At 39.2% G+C, this 25,971-nt stretch overlaps 1 protein-coding gene and 1 long non-coding RNA gene across 8 annotated transcripts in view; both read left to right on the forward strand.

Moving 5' to 3' along the window:
* The first annotated feature begins 4,955 nt into the window (after positions 1-4,955).
* On the forward strand, positions 4,956-8,044 carry LOC128628611 (uncharacterized). Its single transcript, XR_008393049.1, has 3 exons — positions 4,956-5,020; positions 5,513-5,691; positions 7,768-8,044. It is a non-coding gene; the product is annotated as an uncharacterized LOC128628611 (long non-coding RNA).
* Positions 8,045-16,136: 8,092 nt separating this feature from the next.
* The window catches only part of CACNB2 (calcium voltage-gated channel auxiliary subunit beta 2), a 332,982-nt gene continuing 323,147 nt past the window's right edge, over positions 16,137-25,971 (forward strand). For 2 of the 7 annotated variants that reach the window (XM_037158293.2, XM_037158291.2), the window contains exon 1: positions 16,137-16,617. In XM_037158293.2, coding sequence (XP_037014188.2) covers positions 16,498-16,617 — 120 coding nt within the window. In that variant the 5' untranslated portion in view covers positions 16,137-16,497. Of the gene's footprint in view, positions 16,618-16,765; positions 17,000-17,507; positions 17,652-25,971 lie in introns of those variants that run through there. The other 5 variants (XM_037158289.2, XM_053673496.1, XM_037158288.2 and 2 more) reach the window with 4 other exon arrangements.

Below are 25,971 nucleotides of genomic sequence, written 5' to 3' on the forward strand. Positions count from 1 at the left end.
AAAATTTAAAAGAGCTCATATTAATTGGCTCTAGTTAAAAATTCTTATTCGTTGAGGCTACAATTTATTATTGTTGTGGATAATGTTAAAGAAACAGGAATAATTGTGTCTCATGCCACAGTTTTGGATGGGCTACCTTAAAGCTCTCTGCTTTGGGCGGTTGGTCGGGGTAAGATATGGGAGATTCTACATATATGGTTATAATTCTTATTTTTTTAAGGCCTCTGGACCATTTTTATGATTAAAAATGAAAATTAAATAATTTGCTCTATTTAAATGTAAAAATTCTCATATAAAAATAGTCTTGGGATCAATTTTACTACTTGACATGTGAAGTAAAAAAAAAAATCTGTAATTTACCTGAGGTCACAACATTAATTTTTTTGAAGTTCACTTTGGAATTGATATGAGATGCCCAGAACAGGCCTACCTCAGATTAAATAATCTTTAAAAATTGCCTCTGAAAAACCAATGTTCCATATGCCATACAAAAAGCAACATTCTGTGCTAAGGACTTTTTAGTCATAAACCAAACTTGCTGACAGACAGATTTCTGGTCTTTGAGACTGCACCAAATATCCTTCATAGGGTTCAATCTGTTCTTTTCTGACAGAGTTTTGGTTCCCTGCTTACTTTAGTTTCACTGTGTCAAAGAAGATAAACACTTCTAAATTGCCATATTAAATATATGCCTCTACTTTTAAAGCTATCTTCTTATAAAATTTTCCTAAAATGGAAAATGATCTATTAAGACACTAAAATGATTCACCCCTCAAAATAGTTGTCCTAATATTACTTTCCTCCAAAATTCATATTTATTAAGTGAAAGCATGGGTACATGGGGATATGTGAAGTGACTCTGTGGGGAATTTGCGTCCTCTTTGGGTGGTCTGAAGGATGGGCTAATTAATTCATTCATAAACCACTATAGATGTGTGACTATTATATGGTAGACATAATGCTAGACACAAGTAAACAGAGAAGAGAAGACGGGGAGAGTACAGACTGCAAGGCCAGTGAGCAGAAGGGTCTTGGGAGAAAGAAAAGGGTGGCAAAGGGCTTCACTGGGGTCAGCAGAGGTGGACAGCTGCACAGACCCTAGGAAATTTTCTCTGTAGACTTGGTACAAGTAGTGGTTTGTTGTTGTGTTTTCAGTGAATCTGTTGGCAGGGCTCAGATGTGAAGAGGGGTGTGGGGGGAGAGAGAGAGAGAGACGGAGAGAGAGAGAGAGACGGAGAGAGAGAGAGAGACAGAGAGAGAGAGAAAGGCTTTCCGTGACAACACACTGTGGAGGTTTTCAGGGGTGGTGTGAGAAATCCAGATTCGGTATTGTTTACTAGGATAATGAGAGTGTGAAAAGGAAAACAGATTTTCTTAGAAAGATGATTATAAGGGAAGAATTAATTTAATTTCCTATGGATTGGATGGGGAGACAAAGGAGAGGAAAGATAATGTGGTGCGTTCCAGCTGGGGCAATTAGGAGAATTGCATTTCTTTTGTGGAAAAGGAAGCCGGGAGATTTGGTAACAATATCTTATTTTAGATATACTCGGGGTTTTGTTTTGCTTTATTTTCTTTTGATTGCAGTAATGTCAGAGTTGAATTTGTTCACCAGCAAGAAGATAGTTTACATTCTGAATCAAGAGCTCCTATGATAATATTTAATTAAAATGAATGTTACTATTTGCAGTTATTTGGTGGCTGGCTTAGTATTAATATTACAGCTGTGGGGTGGGGGGAATGACAAAAGGTATCAGCTCCGTCCTTTTTATGAATTTTTTCCTTTCCCTTCTCACTTTTCAGGATTGTGTGCATGTGTGTGAGAGAGAGACACGGTGGTGGGGGTGGGGTTTGGACGGCCACATTCATCACCAGGCACTTTGGAAGAGGCAGTGCCCCTGCCCTGCAAACAGCGGACAAATAGACATCAGAGTCACAGTATTGAGCCCAGTGTTTGCAGGATCCATGGCTACCAGTTAATGCTTTCAGAAAAGACTTTGAAGAGAAAAATTATAACAGAATGATTAACATGAGCTTTTTGGCTCTGAATTTCTTTCACACCTACTGCCTTTTTATTGCCGTCACATATAAGTGAAAGTTCACCAAATTTTGGGGAACATTACTCATTCTCTCTCTGCCAACAGCAAAGAAAAGGAGAGGAAGAGTTAGTATTTATGGGCTGGCCATCATCTGTTAAACTCCTTATGCTTATTAATCTCCACAACTTCAAGAAGTAGAAATTATTATTCCAATTTTATGGATAAGAAGGCTGAGATTCAGAAAGGTCAAAGATTTCTCCAAGGCCTTGTAGAGTAGGGTGATATCTGTGGTGTTTAAACCTAGGCCAATGCAACCCCACAGCCAGTGACATGAAGCATTAAGCCATTTTGAAAATTATATTTTTACTCAGGTGTAAGGACTTGGGCTACCTGACCTGTTAGAGCTGGATTTCATAATGAAGTTCACAAAACTACAGTCTTGACCCAACAAGATTTTAGCATTTCATTCTCTCTCCTTCCCTTCTTTTTTCCCTCCTTCTTTCCCTTGGGTCCCTTGGAAAAGATAAACAAAATTGACAAGCCTTTAAGCAGACTCATTGAGAAAAATAGACAGAGGACCCAAATAATCAAAATCAGAAATGAAAGAGGAGACATTACAGCTGACACCACAGAAATGCAAAGGATTATAAGAAATTACTAGGAACAACTATATGCCAAGAAATTTAAAAACCTGGGTGAAATGGACAAATTTCTAGAAAAATATAATATTCCAAAATTGAATGAAGAAGAAATAAAGCCTGAAAAACTGATAACAGCTGGTAAAATCAAAGCAGTAATCAAAAAATCCGGGCACACAAAAGTCCCAGACCTGATGGTTTCAGAGGAGAATTTTACAAAGGATTTTACAAAGAAGAGCTAACCCCTACCCTTCTCAGACTATTACAAACAATCCAAGAAGAGGGAAAACTCCAACACTCTTTTTATGAAAACAGCATCATCATAATCCCCAAAGCAGATAAAGACACAACAAAGACCCCTGCCTGGTGTAGCTCAGTGGACTGAGTACAGGCCTGGGAAACCAAGGGTCACCGATTCGATTCCCAGTCAGGGCACGTGCCTGGGTTGCAGGCCAGGTCCCTAGCTGGGGGAATGTAAGAGGCAACCACACTTTGATGTTTCTCTCCCTCTCTTTCTCCTCCTATTCCTTTCTCTCTAAAAATAAATAAATAAAATCTTTTTTAAAAAGACACAACAAAGAAAGAAGACTACAGGCCAATATTGCTGATGAACATAGATGCTAAAATCCTCAACAAAATATTGGCAAACCACATTTGGCAATACATTAAAAAGATAATACACCATGATAAAGTGGGATTCATCCCAGGGATGCAAGGATGGTATTCTGAATGGAAACTTCTCCAAAGAGCACATACAGATGGCCAATAGATATGTGAAAAGATGCTTAATATCACTGTGGAAAGCAATATGCAGTTACCTCAAAAAATTAAAAATAAAACTGCCTTATGACCCAGTGATTCCACTTCTAAAAATATATTGAAAGAAACCTGAAGCTCTAATTCAAAAGAATATTTGCACTCCTATGTTCATTGCAGACTTATTTACGTTAGCCAAGATTTGGAAGCAACCTAAGTGTCCCTCAGTAGATGACTGGATAACAAAAGCTGTGGTATATTTACACAGTGGAATACTATTTAGCTGTAGAAAAGAAGGAATTTTGTACTTTGCAACAGCATGGATTTTCCTGTAGAGTATTAAGCTAAGTGCAGTAAGCCAGTCAGAGGAAGACAAGTACCATATGACTTCAATTATATGTGGAGTCTAATGAGCAAGGTAAACTGACAAATGAAATAGAAACATACTCATAGAGACAAGAGAGCTGACTAACACAGCAAACAGGGGCTTTGGGGGACTGGGTGAAAAGGTGAAGGGACTAAGAAAAGAAACAATTTGAGAGACACCGACAACAGTATGGTGATTACCAGAGGGAAAAGAAGTGGGAGGGAGGTGGAGGAGGGCAATGGGGAGAAACATGGTGATGGTAGGAGAGTGACTTGGCGTGGTGAACACACAGTGTACCCATGATGTGTTGCAAAAGTGTACATCTGAATTGTACATAATTTTATTAACCGATGTCACCCCAGTAAATTAACAGGTAAATAAAAAGAAAAATTATGCTAAGTGAAATAAGTCAGACACAGCTGAACAAATGTTGTATGATTCCACTTATATGAAATATCTAGAACAAGCAAATGCACCGATACAGAAAGTAGATGAGAGGCTACTAGGAGCTGGGAGGGTGAAGAAATGGCAAATTAATTTTTAATGGTACAGAATTTCCATTTGGAGAAATAAAAATATTTCAGAACTAGAGGTAAAGGCTGCAGAATACTGTGGACATACTGTCACTGAATTGTATACTTTAAAATGGTTAATTTACGATATGAGAATTTTACCTTAAAAAATGAGATCATTAAATTGTCAGGTTATCTGTTAGACTAAAATGAAAAAAAGAAATTTACTAATGTCACTAAATATTGTATGAAGTGCTGGAAGATTTTTGTTCTAAATATGTCCTAGAGATTTAAAAAATATTAAGCATTTCTTTTCGCATCCTTTTCTAGAGACAAAAACCTTGGGCTAAGTGAAGACAAATCAACTAAAAGTACTAGTACTTTAGTAACTGGAAGTACAAATGTAACAGAAAGATTAAGAATAGTGCTCTGGCAGCTTGAATGGCATTTTACTGCATGTCTGCTTGCCAATGGAAATGTGGGAACAGTTAAAAATAGATGCAATAAAGGAATCACAACAAATGCTGGGCACATGTCTGTAATAAGATTGAAGGTTGTCACATGTGTGTTTCTCATGATACAGTCTTTCTTATAAGCCAGGCTTCTGTCTCTCCTCCAGTTTTCTGATCTGGGCCTTAAGAACTGAAAGCGCTGGGCTGCTTATAGGACCACCAGTCCTACAGGGGATACCAGCACCAAGAAATAACAGTGAGCCAACCCAGGAGACTATGCTATTTACTCACTTTTATTAATGCAGACTCAACCCCCAATATACTAACCTAATACCAATAATAATCACTTAGAAACAACCAGTAATAACATCACACAAGAGAATTGAGGGACAGAGAATCTGAGTCCCAAGCATCCAGATCAGGTTCCCGTCTGAGAGGCAACCAGGCTGGGTGGTCCATGTCCTGCAACACAGAGTCAGAGGGACAGAAGGACAGCGGAGGTCTTTCTCTCCCAAGGCAGAAGGTGTAGTATATCTCAAAGTGACTCTCTCTCCGACTGCACCCTCCCCAGTCGGAAGTCCTCTGCTTTTATGCTTCTTTTAGTTGCAAAGTCATGTTGATTTTGCACAATTTTTCATGGGCATTTTTTTTTATTCATGTGGATAGGCACATCATTCTTCTCCGTCTCGATAGGCAAATGTATACATCAGCTCACATAAGCACGTGTTGTTTTGTGCAACCTCCGTAGGCATTTGTGGTTATGCCACTCTACTGCTCATGCTCTGAGAGGGTGTATTACCCTTCAGATAAACACAAGTTGTCTGCCACGCGGCACGGTGCATGCTGAGGGGCTATATCATCATCCGCCTGAGTCACTGCTCTGCTGCGCATGCTCTAAACATGGCTCGGATCCTGCGCTCCACAAGCGTGAGTTATAAACATAAGTTTTTAAAAATTGCTTATACTAGTATTTATTCCTGACTTATTTAAGTAGGGATTAACATTTTCCTTAATTTTATAGGAAAATTTCTGGTTATTTAAGTACGTATTTGGAGACAGAATGTATATTGGTTGAGCACAGATTTTAAAGCTTGTGGCTAGCTTGGATCTTGCATGATTTCACTGTTTTGAGCCTCAGTTTTCCTAACTGTAAGATGGAACTCAAATCACCCACCTCCACGTGTGTGGAGTATAACAAATAATTTATGATAAGCAGATTGCCTGGCATAGAGCAAATAATTGTTAGATATTCATAGGAAAACCCTCTATATCCTAAAGCTGTCTCAATGAAGTTTTTGTTTAATATTTGAAATGTGTTCTAAGTTTTGAAATGTGTTAAAGATGAGAGTCTTTTATGAAGAGTACTTTGAAGCTTTGAAGTTAAACATGAGCTTATTCTATGTTTTAAGGAGTGGTCTACTCCTAGTAAAATTCTGTGTACAGTTAAAATTATCATAGTTATCTCTGAGTAAGCACATTCCTATTGCTGTTTCTCATTCATGTGATTTTCTAATTACTTAATCATCTAAGAAGACACACTACTGCAGTTGGGAATATAAAAGTCCCCGCTTTATACCATATACAAAATTAACTAAAAATGAGTCAGAGACCTAAAAGTAAGACCTAAATCTGTAAAATTCTTGGAGGAAAATATAGGAAAAAGCTTTAAGACAATGGATCTGGCAATAGGCAGTAAAAGGAAAAATAATTAAATTGTTATCAAAATTAGAAACTTTTGTTCATTAAAGGACACTCTCGACAGAGTGAAAGGCAATACATGGAATGGTAGAAAATATTTGCAATTCATGTACCTGGTAAGGGGGTAACATCTAGTGTATATAAAGAATTCATACAATTTACAACAACAACAAAAAAGCAATTAAAAATAGACAAAGGACTTGACTAGACATTTTTCCAAAGAAGGTTGACAAATGGCTAATAAGCAAATGAAAAGATGCTCATCATCACTCATTGTTAGGGAAATCCAAATGAAAACCACAGTAAGTTACCATTTAATACCCATTAGGATGGTACTAAAAACAACAACCACAAAAACACAGAAAATGACAAGTGTTTGTCAGGAGGTGAAGAAATCAGAATCTTTGTACACAATTGGTCAAATGTAAAATGGTGCAGCAGCTATGAAAATCAGTATTATAGTTCCCCAAATAATTAAAAATAAAACTGGGAAATGATCCAGCAAGTCCATTTCCTGATAGGTACACGCAAGAATGGAAAGCAAGCACTTCACCAGCTATGTGTACCCTTGTGTTCATAGCAGCATTATTCTCAATAGCTGCGAAGTAAAAGCAACCCAAGTGTCCACTAAGAGAAACATAAATATATAAAATGTGTTACATTCATACAATGGAACATTATTTAACATTAAAGAAAGAAACCTCTGGTACACACTACAAATGAACCTTGCAGACATGAAGTGAAGTAAGCTAGTTGCAAAGGGATGAATACTACTTATATGAGGTACACAGGGTGGTCAAGTTCATAAAAGGTAAAATGTAGAATGGTCATTGCCAAGGAGGAAGATTAGGGAAAATGGGGAGTTACTGTTTGATGAGTATGAAGTTTTTGTTTGGAAAGATGAAAACAGTTATGAAGATGGATGGTAATGATGGTTGCACAGCTGTGTGAAAGTGCTTAATGTCACTGACCTGCACACTTGAAAATTATTAAGATGGTAAATATCATGTAATACATATTTTATCAAAAGAAAAAAATACAGGGTCTGGCACAAGTAATGCCCCTTTTTACAAAATCTTTTATTAAAAAATCATAAGCATGTAATCCTGTAACATAACAATATCACACTCAAGCACACCATGTGACATTTTAGGTGAAATGTTCAAATTAAAACTATAAATTATTACACCCATATTTTTACTCTACCAACCATACTCAAGCAGGCGTTACTTTTTCCAGACCCTGAATTATAGTTGTAATCCAAAATTATAGTTATAAACTTCAATATGTACTTGTAATTAACAGGTAGAAGAAGCAGACCAAAAAAACCCCAACAGTATGAGTACGGAAGACCTGAAAAATACTACAAGCAACTTAATCTAATTTACACTTATCTAAATTCCACCCAACAATGGCAGAATACAAATTATTTTCAAGAACGCATAAAAATCCACTACAGTGGAGAGTTCCTGAACCACAAATATAAAACAGATCTCATCAAATTTAAAATTATTGCAAGTATACAAAGTATGTTCTCTTATTACAATGGAATTAAACTAATAAAATCAAAAGCAGAAAAATATCTGGAAAGTGTCCCATGTATTTAGAACTGTAAAAACTGACTTCTACATAACCCATGGATTAAATAGAAAATCGCAAAGAAAAGTAGAAAATATTTTGAATTATGCGAAAAAACACAAGTCAAAATTTGTACATGCAACCAAACAGGTACTTAAAGAAAAATTTACAGTATCAAGTATTTATATAAGAACAGAAGTAATATATGAAAAGAATAATCTAAATTTTCAGCTTAAGAAATTAGGGAAAAGAAGAAAAAAATTAAGTCCAAGGAAGCAGAAAGAAACAAATAATGAATATAAGAGCATGCTAAAAGTTTTTAAAAAGGAAAACAAAAAAAATAATGAAAAGCAATGACACTGAAAGCAGGCTTGCTGACCAGTAAAACAGATGAGCTCTTAGTGAGACTGATGAAGAGAAGAAGAAAGAATGAACAAACTGTTAATCAGGAACAAAAAGGTAAATGTCACTATCAAACTTTTAGATGTTCGAAAGATGATATGAATATATTAATAACATCTTTATTCCAATAAAACTGATTAACTAAGATGAAATGGACAGATTCTTTGTGAAACATGAACTATCAAGGCTTAATGAAGAAGTACATAACCTGAATAGTCCCATATCAATTAAAGAAATTAAATTAATAGTTAAAAACTTTCTCACAAAAGTCCAGACCCACAAGTGAATTCCTCCAAATATTTTGAAAGAAGTGTTGCTAATTCCATATGAACTCTTCCAGAAAATAGAATATGGGAAACACCCACATTGGCTCTCAGTTTATGAGGCCACCATTCTTCTGATATATAAACTAAGGTAAGGTAAATTATGCCTTAAGAAATTTCATTTAAAAGAAAACAAATGTGTAATAAAATGATCACTAAGTTTGGTTGTCTTTGGTATCATTTACCAGAACAATATGAACACCGGAAGCTTACACAATATTCACGCTTACTTCGACCTCACTTAAAAGAGGTCTGGACGCAGGCAGCCCAGAGCTGGTGGCGTGGCTTTCTGGTACCATCAATAACCAAGGTGTCTTTTTCAGTTCTCGTCCAACTTCATCATGTGGCTTCTATGTGGCTTCATTGTCTAAAACACCCACTCATGGTTCAGCTAATACATCCAGAGTCTGGTCAACAGGAAGGAAGAGGGGAAAAAAAGCATTTCTCTCCCTTTTACAGATACTTCCCAGTTCTTCACCACACTTAGCTTACACTCTGCAAAAGGTAGCTACTAAGCTGCAGCCAGCTCAGAGGGCATGAGAAACAGTCTTTTAATCCAGGTATCAGCGTCTCGGGCTAAAAACAAAGGTTCTGTAAAAAGGAGGTGTGGGCAGCTAGGAATCTCAGCTACAAATAAGCTGACCTCTTTGAATGTATAAATTCAGATGTTTCTTGATAAAGCAGATCTCAGTGTATAGTTTCATTGATGTATGTATGTGTGTGCCTCCCATGAAAAAGTTAAGAATTATTTGGAAAAACAAAGCATGAGAGGCCAAAGGCTTTGTTTGTGAATGGGGCATTCATATCAAAAGGTAAGTTAGGGCTATAGGAGACCAAAGAGTAAGTTCAGTATTTTTTATTATTAGTTGCCTGCCCACCCTTGCTCTCCCCAATCTACTTTCAACCTGTATTTAATGTTTTCACCTGCCATCCTTGTATTTTCTGTTCTTTTTGCCTAGAATATTTTCCCGATAAATTTCCTCTCATAATATTCTGTGCTCATAGTCATCATAGTTTATCTGTGTCTTGCCTTCTCCACTGTATGACCTGTGAGTACAAAAGCCCTACCTGGTCCAATGCTGCTATCCAGATTGCCCTGGCTTATAGTAGGTGAGCAAACGTGAGCACACATGCACAAAATGCAATGAATAGACAACTTTTGTGCTACTCACAGCTATTTGAGAGCTCAACCCTACTTCTAGTTAATGCATTATTGTAGTCATAACAGCATGCAAGCAAAAGAAATCATGTAAATCTGAATCTCCAATGAAAACTCAGTCTTAACCTGTCAGGCAGAGCTCTTTGATGTACATCTCAAAGGCAGCTTTGTTGAATTCAAAATGAGTCTTCAAGCTGAGGTTTAAAAGGTGTGGTTAATTTGATGTGGTCTCATTTGTTTATTTTTTCTTTTTTCCCCCTGCTGGAGGAGGTATCAGAAAAAATATTGCTATGAGAAATGTCTAAGATTTTACTGTCTGTTTGTTCTTCTAGGGTTTTACGGTTTTGAGTCTAACATTTAAGTCTTCCATCCATTTTGAGTTTCCTGTGTATGGTTTAAGAAGGTGGTCTCGTTTCCTTTTTTTTTTTTTTTTTGCAGGTATCTGACCAATTTTCCCAACACTATTATTGAATAGACTATCTTTACCCCATTGTATGTTTTGCCTCCTTTGTCAAATGTTAAATGACTATAGACATGTGGGTTTATTTCTGGGCTTTCTGTTCTGTTTTATTGACCTATATGTCTGTTTTTATGCCAGTACCATGGTATTTTGATTACTGTGGCTTTTAGTATAGTTTGATATCAGGTAGAGTGATTTCCCCCAACTTTGTTGTTCTTTCTCAAGAGTGCTGTAGCTATTGAGGGTCTTTTGTGGTTCCACATAAATTTCAGACCATTTATTCTAGTTCTGTGAAATACTCCATTGGTATCTCAATAGGAATTGTGTTGAATGTATAGATTGCTTGGCATAGTATGGACATTTTAATGATATTAATTCTTCCAGTCCATGAACACAGTATATTCTTCCACTTATTTGTATCTGCCTCAATTTTTTTCTTTAATGTCTTACAGTTTTTCAAGTATAGGTCTTTTACATCCTTGGTTTAATTTATTCCTAGGTATTTTATTCTTTCTGAAGCTTGTGAATGGAGTTGTTTTCTTAGTTCCCCTTTCTGATAGTTCATTTTTTGGTGTATAAAAATGCAACTGATTTCTGAATATTTATTTTGTATCTTGCTACTTCACTGAATAATTGATCAGTTCTAGTAGGTTTTTTTTGGTGAAATATTTAGAGTTCTCTATATACAGTATCTTGTCATCTCCACATAAAGACAGTTTTACTTCTTCCTTTCCAATTTGGATGCCTTTTATTTCTCTTTATTTTCTCATTGCTATGGCAAGGACTTTCAGGACTAAGTTGAATAAGAATAGTGAAAGCTTTTGCATAGCAAAGGAAACAATCAACTAAATGAAAAGACAATCCACTGAAAGGGAGAACATATTTGCCAATGATACTTCTGATATGGGGTTAATATCCAAAATTTATAAAGAACTTATAAAACTCAAAAATCAAAACAAAACAAAATTCGATTAAAAAATGAGCAAAGGACTTGAATAGAAACTTCTTCAAAGAGGACATATAGATGGCCAATAGACATATAAAAAGATGGTCAACATCACTAGCCATCAGAGAGATGCAAATTAAAACCACAGTGAGCTATCACCTCAAGTCTGTCACCAATGAATCAACAAACAAGTATTTGTAAGGATGTGGAGAAAGCAGAGCCCTCATGCACTGTTGGTGGGAAGGCAGACTGCTGCAGCCACTGTGGAAAGCAGTACGGAGTTTCCTCAAAAAAAGTGAAACATAGATCTGCCTTATGATCCAGTGATTCTACTTTTGGAATATGCATATCCAAAGAAACCCGAAACACTAAAACACTAATTCAAAAAAAATATGCACCCATATGTTCATTGCAGCATTACTTACAATAGCCCCTGTTTGGAAGCAGCCCAAATGTCCATCAGTAGATGAGTGGATGAAAAAGCAGTGGTACGTTTACGCAATGGAATGCTACTTGGTTATATAAAAGAAGGAAATCTTACCCTTTGCAACAGCATGGATGAACCTGGAGAACATTACTAAGTAAAATAAGCCAGTCAGAGAAACACAAATACAATATGATTTCACTCATGTGGAATCTAATGAACAAAATGAACTAACAAGTAAAACAGAGATGAATTCATAGATGGAGAGCAGCCTGACAATTGTCAGGGTTGGGGGGCATGGATAGATTCATCAAAAAACTATTAGAAGGAGAAAAGAAGTCATGGACATAGACAACAGTGTGGTGATTGCCAGGGGGAAGGGAGTTGGGGGCAGTGGAGGAGGGTGTGGGGGAATAAATGGTGGTGGGCAAAGACTTGACTTGAGGTGGTGAACACACAATACAGTGTACAGATGATGTGTTGTGGAATTTGCTCCTGAAGCCTATATACTACTGTTGACCAGTATCACCCCAATAAATTCAATAAAAAGGAAAAAAGATGTGTAGTTAGGTCCTGCCACTTGTCAGCTCTTCAGGTTTGATTAAGTCAGTCTTTGCTAGCTGTTCTTCAAAATCCACTCTCCATTTCTTCCTAAGGCACATTATTGGACTATATTTCTCAGCTGGTCTTACAGATTTTTCATGTGACAGAGTTCTAGTCAATAAAGTGTAAGTGGAAGAGATGGATGCCACCTCCGCACTTGGCCAGTAAAAACCTGCAAGCTCTGTCATCTGCCACCACATTTGCCATGTCATCTTTCATTTCCCTTCGGACAAACCCAGGGAGGAATAGCCAAGGTGACATTGAGAGCTACATTTTGGAGATGATGGTCACTTGAGACTTGGTTTCTAAATGTCAGCATGAAGCACAGTCCTTTCTGACAGTGAATGACCCCAGATCAAAAGAATGCATTTCTCATCCACCAAATGTTTAGCATTATTTATCTGTTGCAGCATTTGGGCTAATCCTTACTAACAGAGGGACTATGATGTGTATAAATCCTTAGCAGAAAGCCTGGCACCTTGTATGTAACAAAAGTACCAGTTACAGTTATAAAGGGGTTTGGGTGAGAAATAAATGGCAAGTGAATGTCCTTTAAAAACTAAAAAGTGCTGTATAATGTCATATATTTCAGAGCTTTGTTTCCTGGGTAGTTACAAGAACTCATGAAATCTTACTTCTATGAAGCTTCTTCTTAGGAAGTGAAGTTAAGCTTTCCCTGACCACTTTCACATTTCACTTGTAACCTTCCCTACACACATGTGCACACAACCCTCTTATACTGGATTTCTTTGCATCTTTATATGCTTTTAAGTGCCAATTGGTAATGTAGGCTATTCATTTTATAGTGTAAGTTTATAAAAGACAAATGTGTAACTTAGTGGAATGCTACCAAGTTAGGCCGGTGGCCAAGAAAGGTATATCCTTTTGAAAATGCTATTAATAATGTCAGAGATTCAGAACTTCAAATGCAGTGAAAGATGATTTACTAAGTAAAATGAAAAATCACACATGGTGCATATCCATCCTAAGGAGCTCTTGCTCCAAGGTTTTAAACATAGTCACAAACACACAAGCAGGAGAGGAGGAGTAAAGTGATTATAATCACTGTTTCTTCCAATGACAGGGAACAAAAACCCCAACTGTTAAACTTCTAGCTTCCTTGGCCAATGTTTCTTACCAGCCCCTGTGTTCATTTCAAAGCATTAGTAATGCCCAGAATATGTCTGTCCATTTCGACTAATGAGCACACTGAAGTTCACAGACAGCTTGAACAAATTAGTCATCTGCATTTGAATGCCTGTGCTGATGATTGTACATCCATTAATGCATTGCTGGAGTACATCTGCACAACTTTTAACGTTGAATTAGGCTTTACTTACCAAGTTTTAGCTGTCATCTGTGGCTTTTAAAAACTACACAAGTCAAGGTATGTTAAAAACAAAACTGACCGTGATAGAAGGCGTGGTTAGTTTCTCAAGCCTTTTGCCTTCTATACTTCTTCTGACATTGTTCCTTTTTTTTTAGGTAAGGGTGACACAATGTTACTTTTATTTGAAACCTTTTATAAGCTGGAGTCTGAGTGGGTATGTTGTATTGTGTGGTTGTTCAATATGTGCTAATTAAGTTAACACAGGTTATACAGAAAGAATTAATATAATGCTCTTATGAGAGTGAGGATTAGGTAAATGTCTTTGTATGTTAAAACTGGCAAAGCTGTATGCTGTAGTTTAAAACACATGAAAACTGATCATTTATTCATTCAGTTATTCATGCCACAAGTGTTTTCAGCCTCCCACTAAGTGTCAGATACCATGCTCAATGCCTGGGATACGAAGGTGAACAAGACACAGTCCGCCATCCCCAAGGACCTCTGTGTACTAGTGGAAGCAAACACAGAGTTCAGTATCATAAGTTATTGAAAATGAATATAATGTATATCACATTCAAACATTTAATGCAGAATTCATTTTCCCTTTGGCTATATGATAAGCATTATTAAAAATGATTTTTGAGTTTTTTTGCTGTTGTGTGGTCTCTTTTAAAGTCTGATGAAAGATGAAATTGTACTTGCCAGTCAGTCACAACTGAAAGGCAGCACACAGATGATGAAGTGTGCTATAAGAAATGACACGGATGCTGTGGGAAAATACTATGCCATCAGACCTGGTGTTTTGTAAAACCACTTTAGAATTTACCTTTCATGCATTAATTAATCCATTCACCAAATTTGTATGTATCGATTTCTAAAGTGCTTACTTTGAACAGTAAGCCCCAGGTTTCCTGGCCTTGGCTGTCTGTGCTCCTCAGTGGCACATGACAGCAGCTTGACATGTGCTTTCCCGAGTGAATATTGAAAGAACTCAGGGCAACTGGTCAGATTCTGACTGCGTCCTGCTGCCTGAGCATGGCTCCCACCCACACAGTCTCATCTAGAACCGGAGCTAATGCTATCCCTGCGACTTACATACTCTGAGGAAAATTGAACCATTTCGCCGAATGAATGGGCCTAGAAGAGGAATATTGTCAGTAAATATTGTCAGAATATCATGGAGATAGACTGTAACTCGAAAACTTTAATACAACTTCTTTCCCACTGTTATACATACAAATGTGTATATATACATATGCACACATAAAAGCACTGCAGATTGTTATTAATGATTAAAAAAAATCTTAGTCAGGGTTGGGGAAGCTCCCATCCAGATCCTAACCATAAGCCTCTCAGATTTCCAGTCTGTTGCTTTTCAAAATGTCACTTTATTACTAGTATTGTTCATGTTATTATAAACCAATAGGACAGTATCTCTATTTAACATTCAGTAAAACTCAAATTAAAATAATAATTTTAATAGCAAAGACTAGGAAAATCAATGACACTTTGGATATGCCTAAATTGTCCTTTCATTTTTTAAGCATGGCTCAAACCAGTGTATGATGGAGATAGGTTTAAAATATCCGTGTTTATTTTGAGAAGAACAAGTATTATACACTATAATAATTTAATATGCCACAGCAACACATAAAACATAGTTGAAAACTACTGTGCTAAATATTTCAGGATGCACAACTGTAGTTACAAAACAAAGCTGACACCTAGAAAACTTGTCCTACACAGTTCCACTATGGTAAAAGTTGTTGAAATAAGAGGTATCCTCTAATTTAAAAAAGGAAGAAAGAACATGTGTCTTATTAGAAAAATCGAAATGGAATGCTCTAAAAACATTCTCGTTATGGCCACTACTCTCAAGTTCAGGATCTTAAGGAAGTGCTTCTTTTGTCCAAAATGTGATAGTAAGATTTTCCAACTCGATAGAAAAAGTCCAGTTCTGTGAATTCGTACTGCAAGTTTGCAAAGATGAAAAGACACGGGAGTCATAACAGAAAAACTAGGGACTTGAGTCTGGCAGTGGTCGATTTGGATCTCCTAAACTAGGCCACGTGCAGCTTCAGGTGGGGCTGCGACACTCGGGCCACCAGTCCCAGTTGTCTTCTGCCTCCTCTTACTGCCATCATTAAGTGCCTCCAACTGCTGCTGGCCGACTGATGTCCTTGGTAGACACTTGCTCTCGAGGTTGCCGAGGACTTCACAGATTTTTGACATTCACTTTAGCAACACAGCCTCCGGATCCCTGAGGGGATCTTCTCCTGCCCCCCAGGCCCCGGGGGGTCCTTGTGAGGTGGTTTAGGAGCCTAAGAAGGCGAGCTCCCACATCCGAGTAAGGCAGCTCCCGGGTGCCAGGCCTCGCTTTCGTGGCTTTGAAAACTTTCCAGCGCGCGTGCCACGGCGACGCGCAGCGGCTGAGCGGGACCCACGCGGCCCGCGCCTCCGCGGGGAACTTTCCTGCCTCTCGGCTGCCCTGTTACTCTCGCTTTCCGACGCGCCTCCCCCTGGGCCCGCGCTCCGCCAGCCAGCTCCCTCCCTCTTGGCGAGGACGGTCCCCGCGCCGCCGCTCTCTCCTCTCACCGCCCCGGCCCGGCCGGCCGAATGGCGGAGGAGCCCCTCGCCCTGGGCACCATCCAGCTCCCAGGCGTGTCACTTTTCCAAATGGCCCAGCCCTGTCCCGAGCCCTGATTGCCTGCGAGCGAGGCGTTGAGCCCCGGTGGCTCCCAGCCGGGCGGGGAGGGAGGAGGGGACCCGCCTGGAGGAGCCCGAGGCTGCTTGGAGCCGACTTTTCGCCAATGGTCCAAAGCGACACGTCCAAGTCGCCTCCCACAGTGGCGGCAGCGGTGGCGCAGGAGCTCCCGATGGAACCGCTGGAGAACGCGGCGCCCGCGGGGGCGCTCGGAGCGGCGGCACAGGTAGCGACAGCGCCGCGCCTTCTTTCTTTGTGAGCCGCCGAGCGCAGCCCTCCGTCCGCCCCGCGCCTCCCCTGCCGGGATCCCTGCCCCGCTGCTCCCTCCTGCGTGGGTCTCCGCGGCCACCTCCTCCTCTCCCTCGCGCTTTGCCACCCGCTCCCCTCTCCTGGCGCTGGTGACCCTACCCCTGTTCGCCTTGCCCTGACTCTTCTCCGGCTTCCATTTTTCTCTGCTTACGAAAACCCAGTGGGAAGGGGCGGGAGCGACCTCCTGGGCTGCCGAGGCAGCCCGCGCGCTGCCCGGGTCTGCCCTCCTCGCCCCTTCTTTCCCCGGAGGCACATGGAGAGACATGAACCAGGCTAGCGGACTGGACCTGCTCAAGATTGTGAGTCCGGGTGGGCGGGAGGGGCTCCGCTTCCCGCAGCTCGGGCTCCCACGCAGACCCTTCCGGAGGAGCTCGGAGCTGGGGTGGGAGCGGGGCCGTGCGATGGCGTGGGAGGCCGGGCCCCGGACTCCCGGGGGCAGCCCCGCTGCCCTCCGCACCTGGGGCATCGCGCTGCCCGGACCGCTCAGCTCCCCTCAGGGCACTTGCCCGGGTTCGCCGAGACCCCGTGTTCCTTTCTTTTAAGAAGAGAAGGAGCTGAGGCCGCGAAAGTTGTTATTTTTTCATTTCCCCCCCGGCCAAAATGTTAGCCACTTCAGAGAGCACCTTTTCCTCCGATGTTGAGTGTTAGTGGTTTCTAGAAAAATTCCAGTCCGCTGCTGTTGTGGAATCGGAGGAGGCATTTGTAGGTGTTGGGTAACGAGAAGGTGGCTTTGACGTAGTAAGGCTTTGGCAGGTACGGTGTGGATTACAGACACCTCCAGATCTCAACGTCGGTGCTGGCGGGGAAATGACTGAAGACTCCTAGCTCTGGGGCTGCTCCGCTGGTGATCGAAGGGGCGAGGGTTTCGTTTCAAGCATCATTTCGGAGAAATGTCTCTACTTTGCACAGGTTGTTGATTTCAAGCCTACATTTGCTAGATTGTAAATTATGGTAAGATTATAATTTTTGTACTTATATAAAATTTGTAAACATATAACTTAATATATTTTATATTTACATAAGCACACGAGAATATGCTAGCGTGTTTATTTACTGTAGTGATGGGTGTGGAGTGGGAGACATAATAGAGGTGACAACTGTTTTGCTGTTATTGTGGTTTCCAGAGGTGATGGAAACCCACAGATATTTGGGTCCTGCTCATAATGGTAGTTCCACTGGCATAATCACGGGGCTTTACTGAACTTGCTTTGACCGCTGGGAAATGCACGTGCTATCTTAAAACACGTAATTCCCTTTGATTCTGGGTGGAGAAAGAATGCAGAACCCAGAAACTTGTTCAGTCAGAAGTGCATTTCTTTCACAGAGGTAAGACAATGTTATTCTGCCCTGGGCTCTTTGGCTGTACAGAGTGGGGACATGTCACTAACCACCTGCGTTAACATCTCGCCTCAGCCAGAGGACCCACATTCTTCGTTCTAGACTCCCGATTTTCCAATAGCTAGTCACTTACCAGGTTGGATGAGAGTGAGAAGTGTTCTCATAGACCTCCAGCATGGTTATTCCAGGAGGAAGGTCTTAAATATTGATGGTGGAAAGAATTTTTAGACCTTCTTTTCTCTTTGATCTTCCTTCAGGGATTTTTTAAGAAGTTTTTTCCTTCTTAGGATAAAAATAGAGTCCCTGAATTTCTGAAGATCAAAGTTAGGGCTGACAGAAAGCATGACTGTATTCAGATAAGAGATACTCATTTATTTACTGATTTATGTAGTTAAATAGTTTAAAAAGTAAGTCAACAAATACTGTACAGCTGCAATGTGGAAGTAATTCAGATGGGAATTTCTGCCTTGAAAAGAATTAACATCCTAGTAGCTGAAGTGTGACAGATGTGTGGCAAGTGTGGCATGGGTCTGTAAGAGAAGCCAGAGTCTTATGTAGTTTTCCAGGAGAAAAGATCGTAACTATTCTATTTGGAATAAGCCGTAAGGACTTTATAGAGGAGATGGCGTTTGAGAAGAGACTTAAAGGGTGGGTTAGATTTCAACAGATTTTCAGAGAGATGGTTGGGAATGAACGATATAGGAAGCAAAGTCACAGAAGTTAGAGGTCTTAAAGCACATATTTATAATCTCTAGTTTGAAAAGAGTGTGGAAAGTTACAGATTGGGCACAGTTAGGCTTAAGACTGACAAGGCAACTCGAGCCCACATCTTGGAATCTTTGCAACTTGCTGTGTATTAAACAATGAAGAACCGTGAATGGGATTCAGTGAAGGAGCCATGTAACAGCTTATTCTGAAGAGTCACCTGGGAAAGTTCTGGAAGGTAATGTGGAGCCTGAAGAATCCAGAGGTAGAAGGGAAGGAAAATTAAGCAAAGGGAAATTAATAGAACAGTTTGGACAAGAGGTACGAGGCCTAAACTAGAGAGAAAAGTTAATGGATATGACAAGTCTACTCATGAGATACTGCAAGGACTCAATCCACAGTAATTGGCAAGCAATTGCACAGATACTTGAGGGAGAGGAGAAAGGGCGGAATGGGTATTGTAAGCAGGTAATAGGTGCAAATATTCAGCTTCGACAGCAGCCATCTTCTTGCTTTCTCTACCTTCCAATAATGAAAGCAAATTTGCTTGAATTGTGTTTATAGCACACCCATTATTTGAGGGAAACACTGCCTTGTTTATTTTCCATCTAATAAATCATGGCACCATAGGGCTGTGAGCACTTGGCAAGGGCATGTCTTCCATCTTTCCGAACAGTCCAGCAGTAAAACTGAATGAGGAGAGGGGGTGTCTTGGGAGCATCCCCTTTTTTGTGACACCAAATAATCATAATTTTACTTATAAATGGAATTTTCTTTGGCAAATAATACCTCTAAGCCATTGTTTTTTTTTGTTTGTTTTTGTTTTTTAAGAATCCTATTTCACCTCTTGGTTTTATTGCAAGTTTGGCATGAACAAAGCAACAGAGCTAGATTCACAGACTGCTCATTTTCCTTCTTTGTGTCAATAATCCTGGTTGTGGGGGGCGGTGACACCTTCGAACATTCCAGCCCCTCCCCTCCAGCACACTGGGACACACAAAATGGATATATTACACGAGACAGGAGTTGCAGTCTAACTGCAAATTCTTCAACGTTCTAACGTAAGCAAATTGTACCCCCTTTTCGGTAATCCGTTGAACAGTTTCACTGAAAACTTACCTGCAGTCTACCTTCAAAGTCAAGGTGCTAATTTTGGACTGTCCCTCCAAAGCTCCAAATCGGTGCTGTCCACTACAGTAGCCACTAGCCGCATGTGTCTTCTGAGCACTTGAAATATGGCTCATCTAAACAGACAAGTGCTACACACCAGATTTCAGACTTTGAAGACTCAATATAAAATAAAGAACGCTCACCATCTTGTTAAAAATTTTTATATTGATTACATGTTGCAATGATAATATTTTGGACATATTGAGTTAAATAAAATGTATTATTACAATTAATTGCGCTTGTTGTCATTGAGCTTTTTAATGTGGCTAGTAGAAAATTTCAACTACATATGTAGCATGTGTTACTTTTCTTTTGGACGGCGTTATTTTAAACTATGGCACTGGTAATTCTCCAGGGAATTGACTAAATCATGTATGAAGGCTGGGTGGATGGGCAACAGATGAAAGGGGCTGGGAATAGAGTGGCAACAGAGGAGGAAGTAGACGAGAAACCGGAGTGGCATCTCAGCACTTCAGGCCTCAAAGAGATTGCAGCTGGCACCTCCAGTCACACCTGAAAATGAACAGACAGTAACCAGAGGGCCTGTTTGTTTTGCTCCTAGCAACAGAACCCAGCTGCTTCTACCCCAGCTGAATTGGCCAGATGCTCTCAAGCATGTTGCAGTAATACAGGCTGGTAATGGCAACGTCCTGACCCCGTAGCAGGGAGCTTTATCTGAAAAGAGCAGCAGTCATTCTTCTGTGGCTCTTACACCATGTCCAAACCATTTGCCAGAAGCATTCGGAGGTCGAGGTGTCTTCTGCAGTCTCCGAACCTAATGGTCGTGGTCCTGTGTTTTATGTTTTGCTAAAAGCCTCGCTCCTCACCCCCGCCAGTTTTCTCTTGAATGGCATTTTTGTTCTGCTGTCACATGAACGAGATTTAAAAGCATGCCAATGAGACTTTCTGGGCGTATTTTAAAATGCAAAATATGATATCTGACTATTTGAGTGATTTGAGATTTAGACAATGTTGTAGTTTCATGTTTTTCTTCTTTCTTTTTTATGCAAAGACGTAGTTTACCTGTTGCTGCATTTAAATTAAAAAAAATTATACAGTATGTTAGCCTTGGTCCTTTCAAGAAAGACTGAACAAACTATGTTAACACTGTAGAGGGTGGGGGCACTCTTTAATTTTGGGACTGTGGGACATGTCTTGCAAATAATATACTTACTTTCACAATTACAGGGAGTTAAAATTAGTTATAACACCACTTCAAGTAAGTGGGCCTGTCTTAGGGTTCTTTCCAAGCCTGGCTGGAGGCAGACTGTGACAAGGGCCAGGTTTGGCTCCTGGCCTTCGCCAGCCCTCCCTGCCCCTGCATGTCCCCGTTAGGCATTTCTCTGCTTCCTGACCTCATCGCTCTTCCCTTTTCTACCTGCCAGACCAGAAAAAAGCTTCGTGTATGCTGCCTCTTTTTAAAAAAGATCTTCACCTGAGAATACGGTTTTCTATTTGAGAGAGAGAGAGACACCAACGTGAGAGGGAGACTCTGTCATGAATCAGCCATCTCCCTCCTACCCTCGCCCTGACCAGGGACGACCCTTCAACCTTTTGGGGAACGGATGCTACTCCAACCATCTGAGCCACCCGGCCAGGGCTTTATGCTGCCTCTTGATTCCTTTCTGCTTTTGGGTAAACTGATAGAAAATCATGTATGTTTCCCTCTTTCTAAGGAGTTACACTTCTCTCCTAGTAAAGGGTCTCGCAACCTTAGTTTTACTAAATGATTGGTAAATGAAATTTCATGTCTTATTCCCCTATGTTTTGGCTTTGTTTGCTTTGGACCGCAAGATGAGGGAAGTCCTCAGTTCAAAGAAATACATATCAAGGAATGCTGATGGAGAGGGGTAAACCTAATTTTAGACGTCAGCTTTACGCTTACGGGGAACAGTTTATAGCTAGGAGAACTGCTACCAAATCCATCAATCACAGAGGTGACAGCATTCCCAAAGCTGCCCCAGGGGCTGCCAGGCCAGCCTTGTGTGTACCGGTGCCCTGATCGCCACTTAATAGGCAGCTTCTACAATCAACTACTGCTGGCTACTTGCGATCGTGGAGAAATTGGATTTCAGCTACCTGCGGAAATGTGAATATTTACTGCTGATTTTGACCCTACATTTCAGTTTTAAAATTTATTGTGCATCAACAAAGGCATTCATTTATATCATGAATGTTGGATATCTTTTTAATATGTCATTTATGTATTGGTGGACATTTCTTAATTTTTTTTTAAATTTCTGAAATCAGCTTGGTTAGTATTTTAGAAGTAAAGGAATTTAGATACACAGTTTTCTTTTTTCCTTTTTGCTGTGGTGATCATTTGTTTTTACTGAGCAGCATGTAACTAGTAGGCAATCAGTAGAAATGACTGACTCTTTGGTCTGCGTTTCAAGAAGGACTTGGAGGTCTGCATGTGTGAGGGAGAGTCCCGTGGGTTACACATTTCACTCTGGCCAAGCCCCTGTCTTCCTTCCCTTTTATTTCTTAAAACCTGGGGGACTCTGATTGTTAACTGTTTCATGTATCAGATGTTCATATATTTGGTGCTGCTAAAAAATGTTTTAAAACGCCATTGATCATTAAAGTAGCTGCATTTGAAATAGCACCTTAACTAGGAAAACTATATTTCTTTCCAGTCTTTTTCCATTTGGAGGAGGTTTGGCCTTCGCTTTTTTTTTTTTCTTTGAAAGTTCTTCAGATTTAACACTCATCCTTATTTTCAAAGATTTAGAGTAACTACAAAACAAATAATTCCAGCAAGATGGACTTAATTTTAAATATGCATTGGATTAAAGGAAACTTCATTTTTAACAGCAGTATAAATTTTCGCTACTATTTTAAAAGTACATAAAAATATACTCTTCCACCATGTTAATACCATTCCCCAGAACATTCCCATGTATTCCAGAAGATGTTTAATTCTTTTTCTGGACCCTGGATATTTTTATTAAAAATAATTAGTCATTGAATAATGACTCTACAGTTAAAAATAAAAAGAGAAGACAGTGGAAGAGAAATTACTGCTGAAATCAATGAAAGAGCAGAATAGAAGTAAAATTAAGCATATCTATTTATTTTGGCTTTTAATAAATATCATCTATAATGAATAGGAATTTGCTATAACTCTATTAAGGCATGAAAAATTAGTGACTTGTATAAATCATTTATGGCCATACCACCCTGAACGCACCCTATCTTGTCTGAACAAATCATTCCTCATAAATTTAAGTGATCAAAGGACAATATTTTTTTTTAAAACTATCATCAGTATGCAAGAGATTCAGTGTACCATGGCTTTGTGTGTGTGTGTGTACAAACTGTATCTTTGTACAGTTGAAATCTGTCATAATCCAATGTAAATACATTGCATGGATAGCTAAATATACCTGAAATAAGGTTTGTGAACAGTATTCTCAGGAGCCTAGAAAAATTAGTGTGATTTTTAAAAAATTCATTTGATTTCTCACAGAGAACTGCAGCCTCCCCTGTGACTGAATGCCTTAAACACTGCGTGGTTCTCCCGTTGTGAGATTGTGAACAGCCATGAGAAAGCTTGCACACCACGCAGCTGACTAGTAAAATGCATTTATCATTAGAAATCTGGAACAGATGACAGTAGAATTTCAAAGATGCCCTTTCCAGCCCTTTCAACACGGGCCTGGAAGGACACTTCATATTAGGATGCGGTTATATTTTCTCAAAGATAATTCATGCTCCTCATGAAGAAAAAGAGTGTATTTGACATGTATCTCCCCAAAAGCGTTTTTTAGGTCACAAGTATCTTTGCATATAGAATAGTGTATATTTTTTAATTTTAAGGAAACTTTCATACTTTATTTTAACATTGTTAGAACTTGGAAGAAACTTCTGTCTAAACCTTTACATAATAATTGGAAAAGGAAGAACATTGTTGAAAGAATGTTATTTTTCAACAGTTTACTGAAAAATGTTTATACAAGTAAGAAGAATAAGCTGTTAAGTGAGGAGAACCTTGTATAATACATTATGAAAGCCCAGTCCAGATGATCTTTCCTTTTATGAAGCTGAGAGGTAATTAAATGCCATGGAGACACATTTGTATTATATAAATCCCTTAGATACTTGGAAGAGAACAAATACATTTAGAAAAATTTTTTGCTTTAAGATTATCCCACCCTCTTGCTGATTGCAAATGCATCTTACTTACTCATAACACAAATGTTTGTACTGTAATGGATTTCAGCTTGCCTAAGTGCCATGTGTATTGTGGTTTATATTTCCATTTTAACGAAGACCATATGAATATATAAAATAAAACAGAGCAGCATTTTTAAAACCTGAATATAATGATTTTGAAAATGTAAATTTTGCACATTCTGATAATCTAATGAAATCGTTGTAAACATAATTATTCAACATGTTACACTTCAGCCCAGTTTTTCCCTACCATACCAGTCCTAATGTGGGTATCAGTTTTTTCATATGTTATATTGAGTCCTTACCATGTGCCAGGTCTTATACCAAATGCTATCGAGTATCTTATTTCATTAATACTTAAAATAACTGAGAGGTGAGTGTTACTATCCGCATTTAAGGATGAGAAGACTGATTCCTGAGCAGGTTAGAACATGTGGTCAAGGTCTGCCGTAGTAGGATCCCAGCCTATGTGTGTGTAACCATACGGCTTGATGGTGGGCTGTCTTTCACTTATATTTTAATGTTCACTATTCAAAATAAGTTCATCTGTGATGGGCTGTTCTTCATCGATATTTAAATATTCAGTATTCACCGTAACTTTAGTTTATTCTTGGTGCTCTCAGTGCAAACTGTAGATCCAGTAGTAACAGGAAGTTCATTTGGTTTTTTTCCCCATTAGATGGCTCTAGTTGCGCTTAATATTCTTTAACATCATAGCACACAATTCATTAGATTGTACTGTGACACCTGTCATATCAGTGTGCATTAAACAATTATTACAATCGGTGAATTTTTTTGTAGCCATTTTAATATTGAAAATGGAAGAAAATATGCAATATTTTGGCATGTTATGCTTTATTATTTCAAGAAAGGTAAAAACACAACTGAAATGCAGTAAAAAGATTTGTACAGTGTATGGAGAAGGTACTGTGACTTGTGGAACATGTCAAAAGTGGTTTGTGAAGTTCCATGCTGCAAATTTCTCACTGGACAATGTTCCACAGTTGGGTAGACCAGTTGAAGTTGATAGTGATCAAATCGAGACATTAATTGAGAACAATTAACCTTATACCATGTGGGAGATAGCTAACATACTCAAAATATCCAAATCAATAAAGTTGTTGGTAAAAATGAAAAAATGTGTCTTTTACTTTCCAGAAAAAAAACGTACAGACTTTTGGGCCAACCCAATATGTCTGTGTTTGGCCCAACTCTGTTATTGAAACAAATTGTCTTGCCTTTAATGTCCTGTTCTTTATTTATTTATTTATTTATTTTATTGATTATGCTGTTACAGTTGTTCTATTCCCCCCTTCATTCCCCTCCACCCTACCCCCCTGTCCCCACCATTACCCCCCTTTAGTTTATGACCATGCGTCTCGTTCTTTAGATTCTATATTTCCCATACTATTCTTGCCCCCCATCTATTTCCTATCTACTGTCTATGCTACTTATTTTCTGTACCTTCTCCCCCCACATCCTCCTCCCACTCCCCTGTTGCTAACCCTCCTTGAGATCTTCATTTCTATGTTTCCACTCCTGATCTAGCTGTCCTCTTAGTTTGCTTTTGTTTTAGGTGTGGTTGTTAATAACTGTGAGTTTGCTGTCCTTTCACTGTTCATGTTTCTTTAACTTCTTTTTCTTAGATAAGTCCCTTTAACATTTCATATAATAAGGGCTTGGTGATGATGAACTCCTTGAATTTGATCTTATCTGAGAAGCACCTTATCTGTCCTTCCATTCTAAATGAAAGTTTTGCTGGATAGAGCAATCTTGGTTGTAGGTCTTTAGATTTCATGACTTGGAATACCTCTTTCCAGCCCCTTCTTGCCTGTAAGGTCTCTTTTGAGAAATCAGCTGACAGTCTGATGGGAATTTC

The sequence above is a fragment of the Artibeus jamaicensis genome, unplaced genomic scaffold (genome assembly GCF_021234435.1).
Source record: "Artibeus jamaicensis isolate MK-2021 breed Jamaican fruit bat unplaced genomic scaffold, CSHL_Jam_final contig_867, whole genome shotgun sequence".
NCBI lineage: Eukaryota > Metazoa > Chordata > Mammalia > Chiroptera > Phyllostomidae > Artibeus > Artibeus jamaicensis.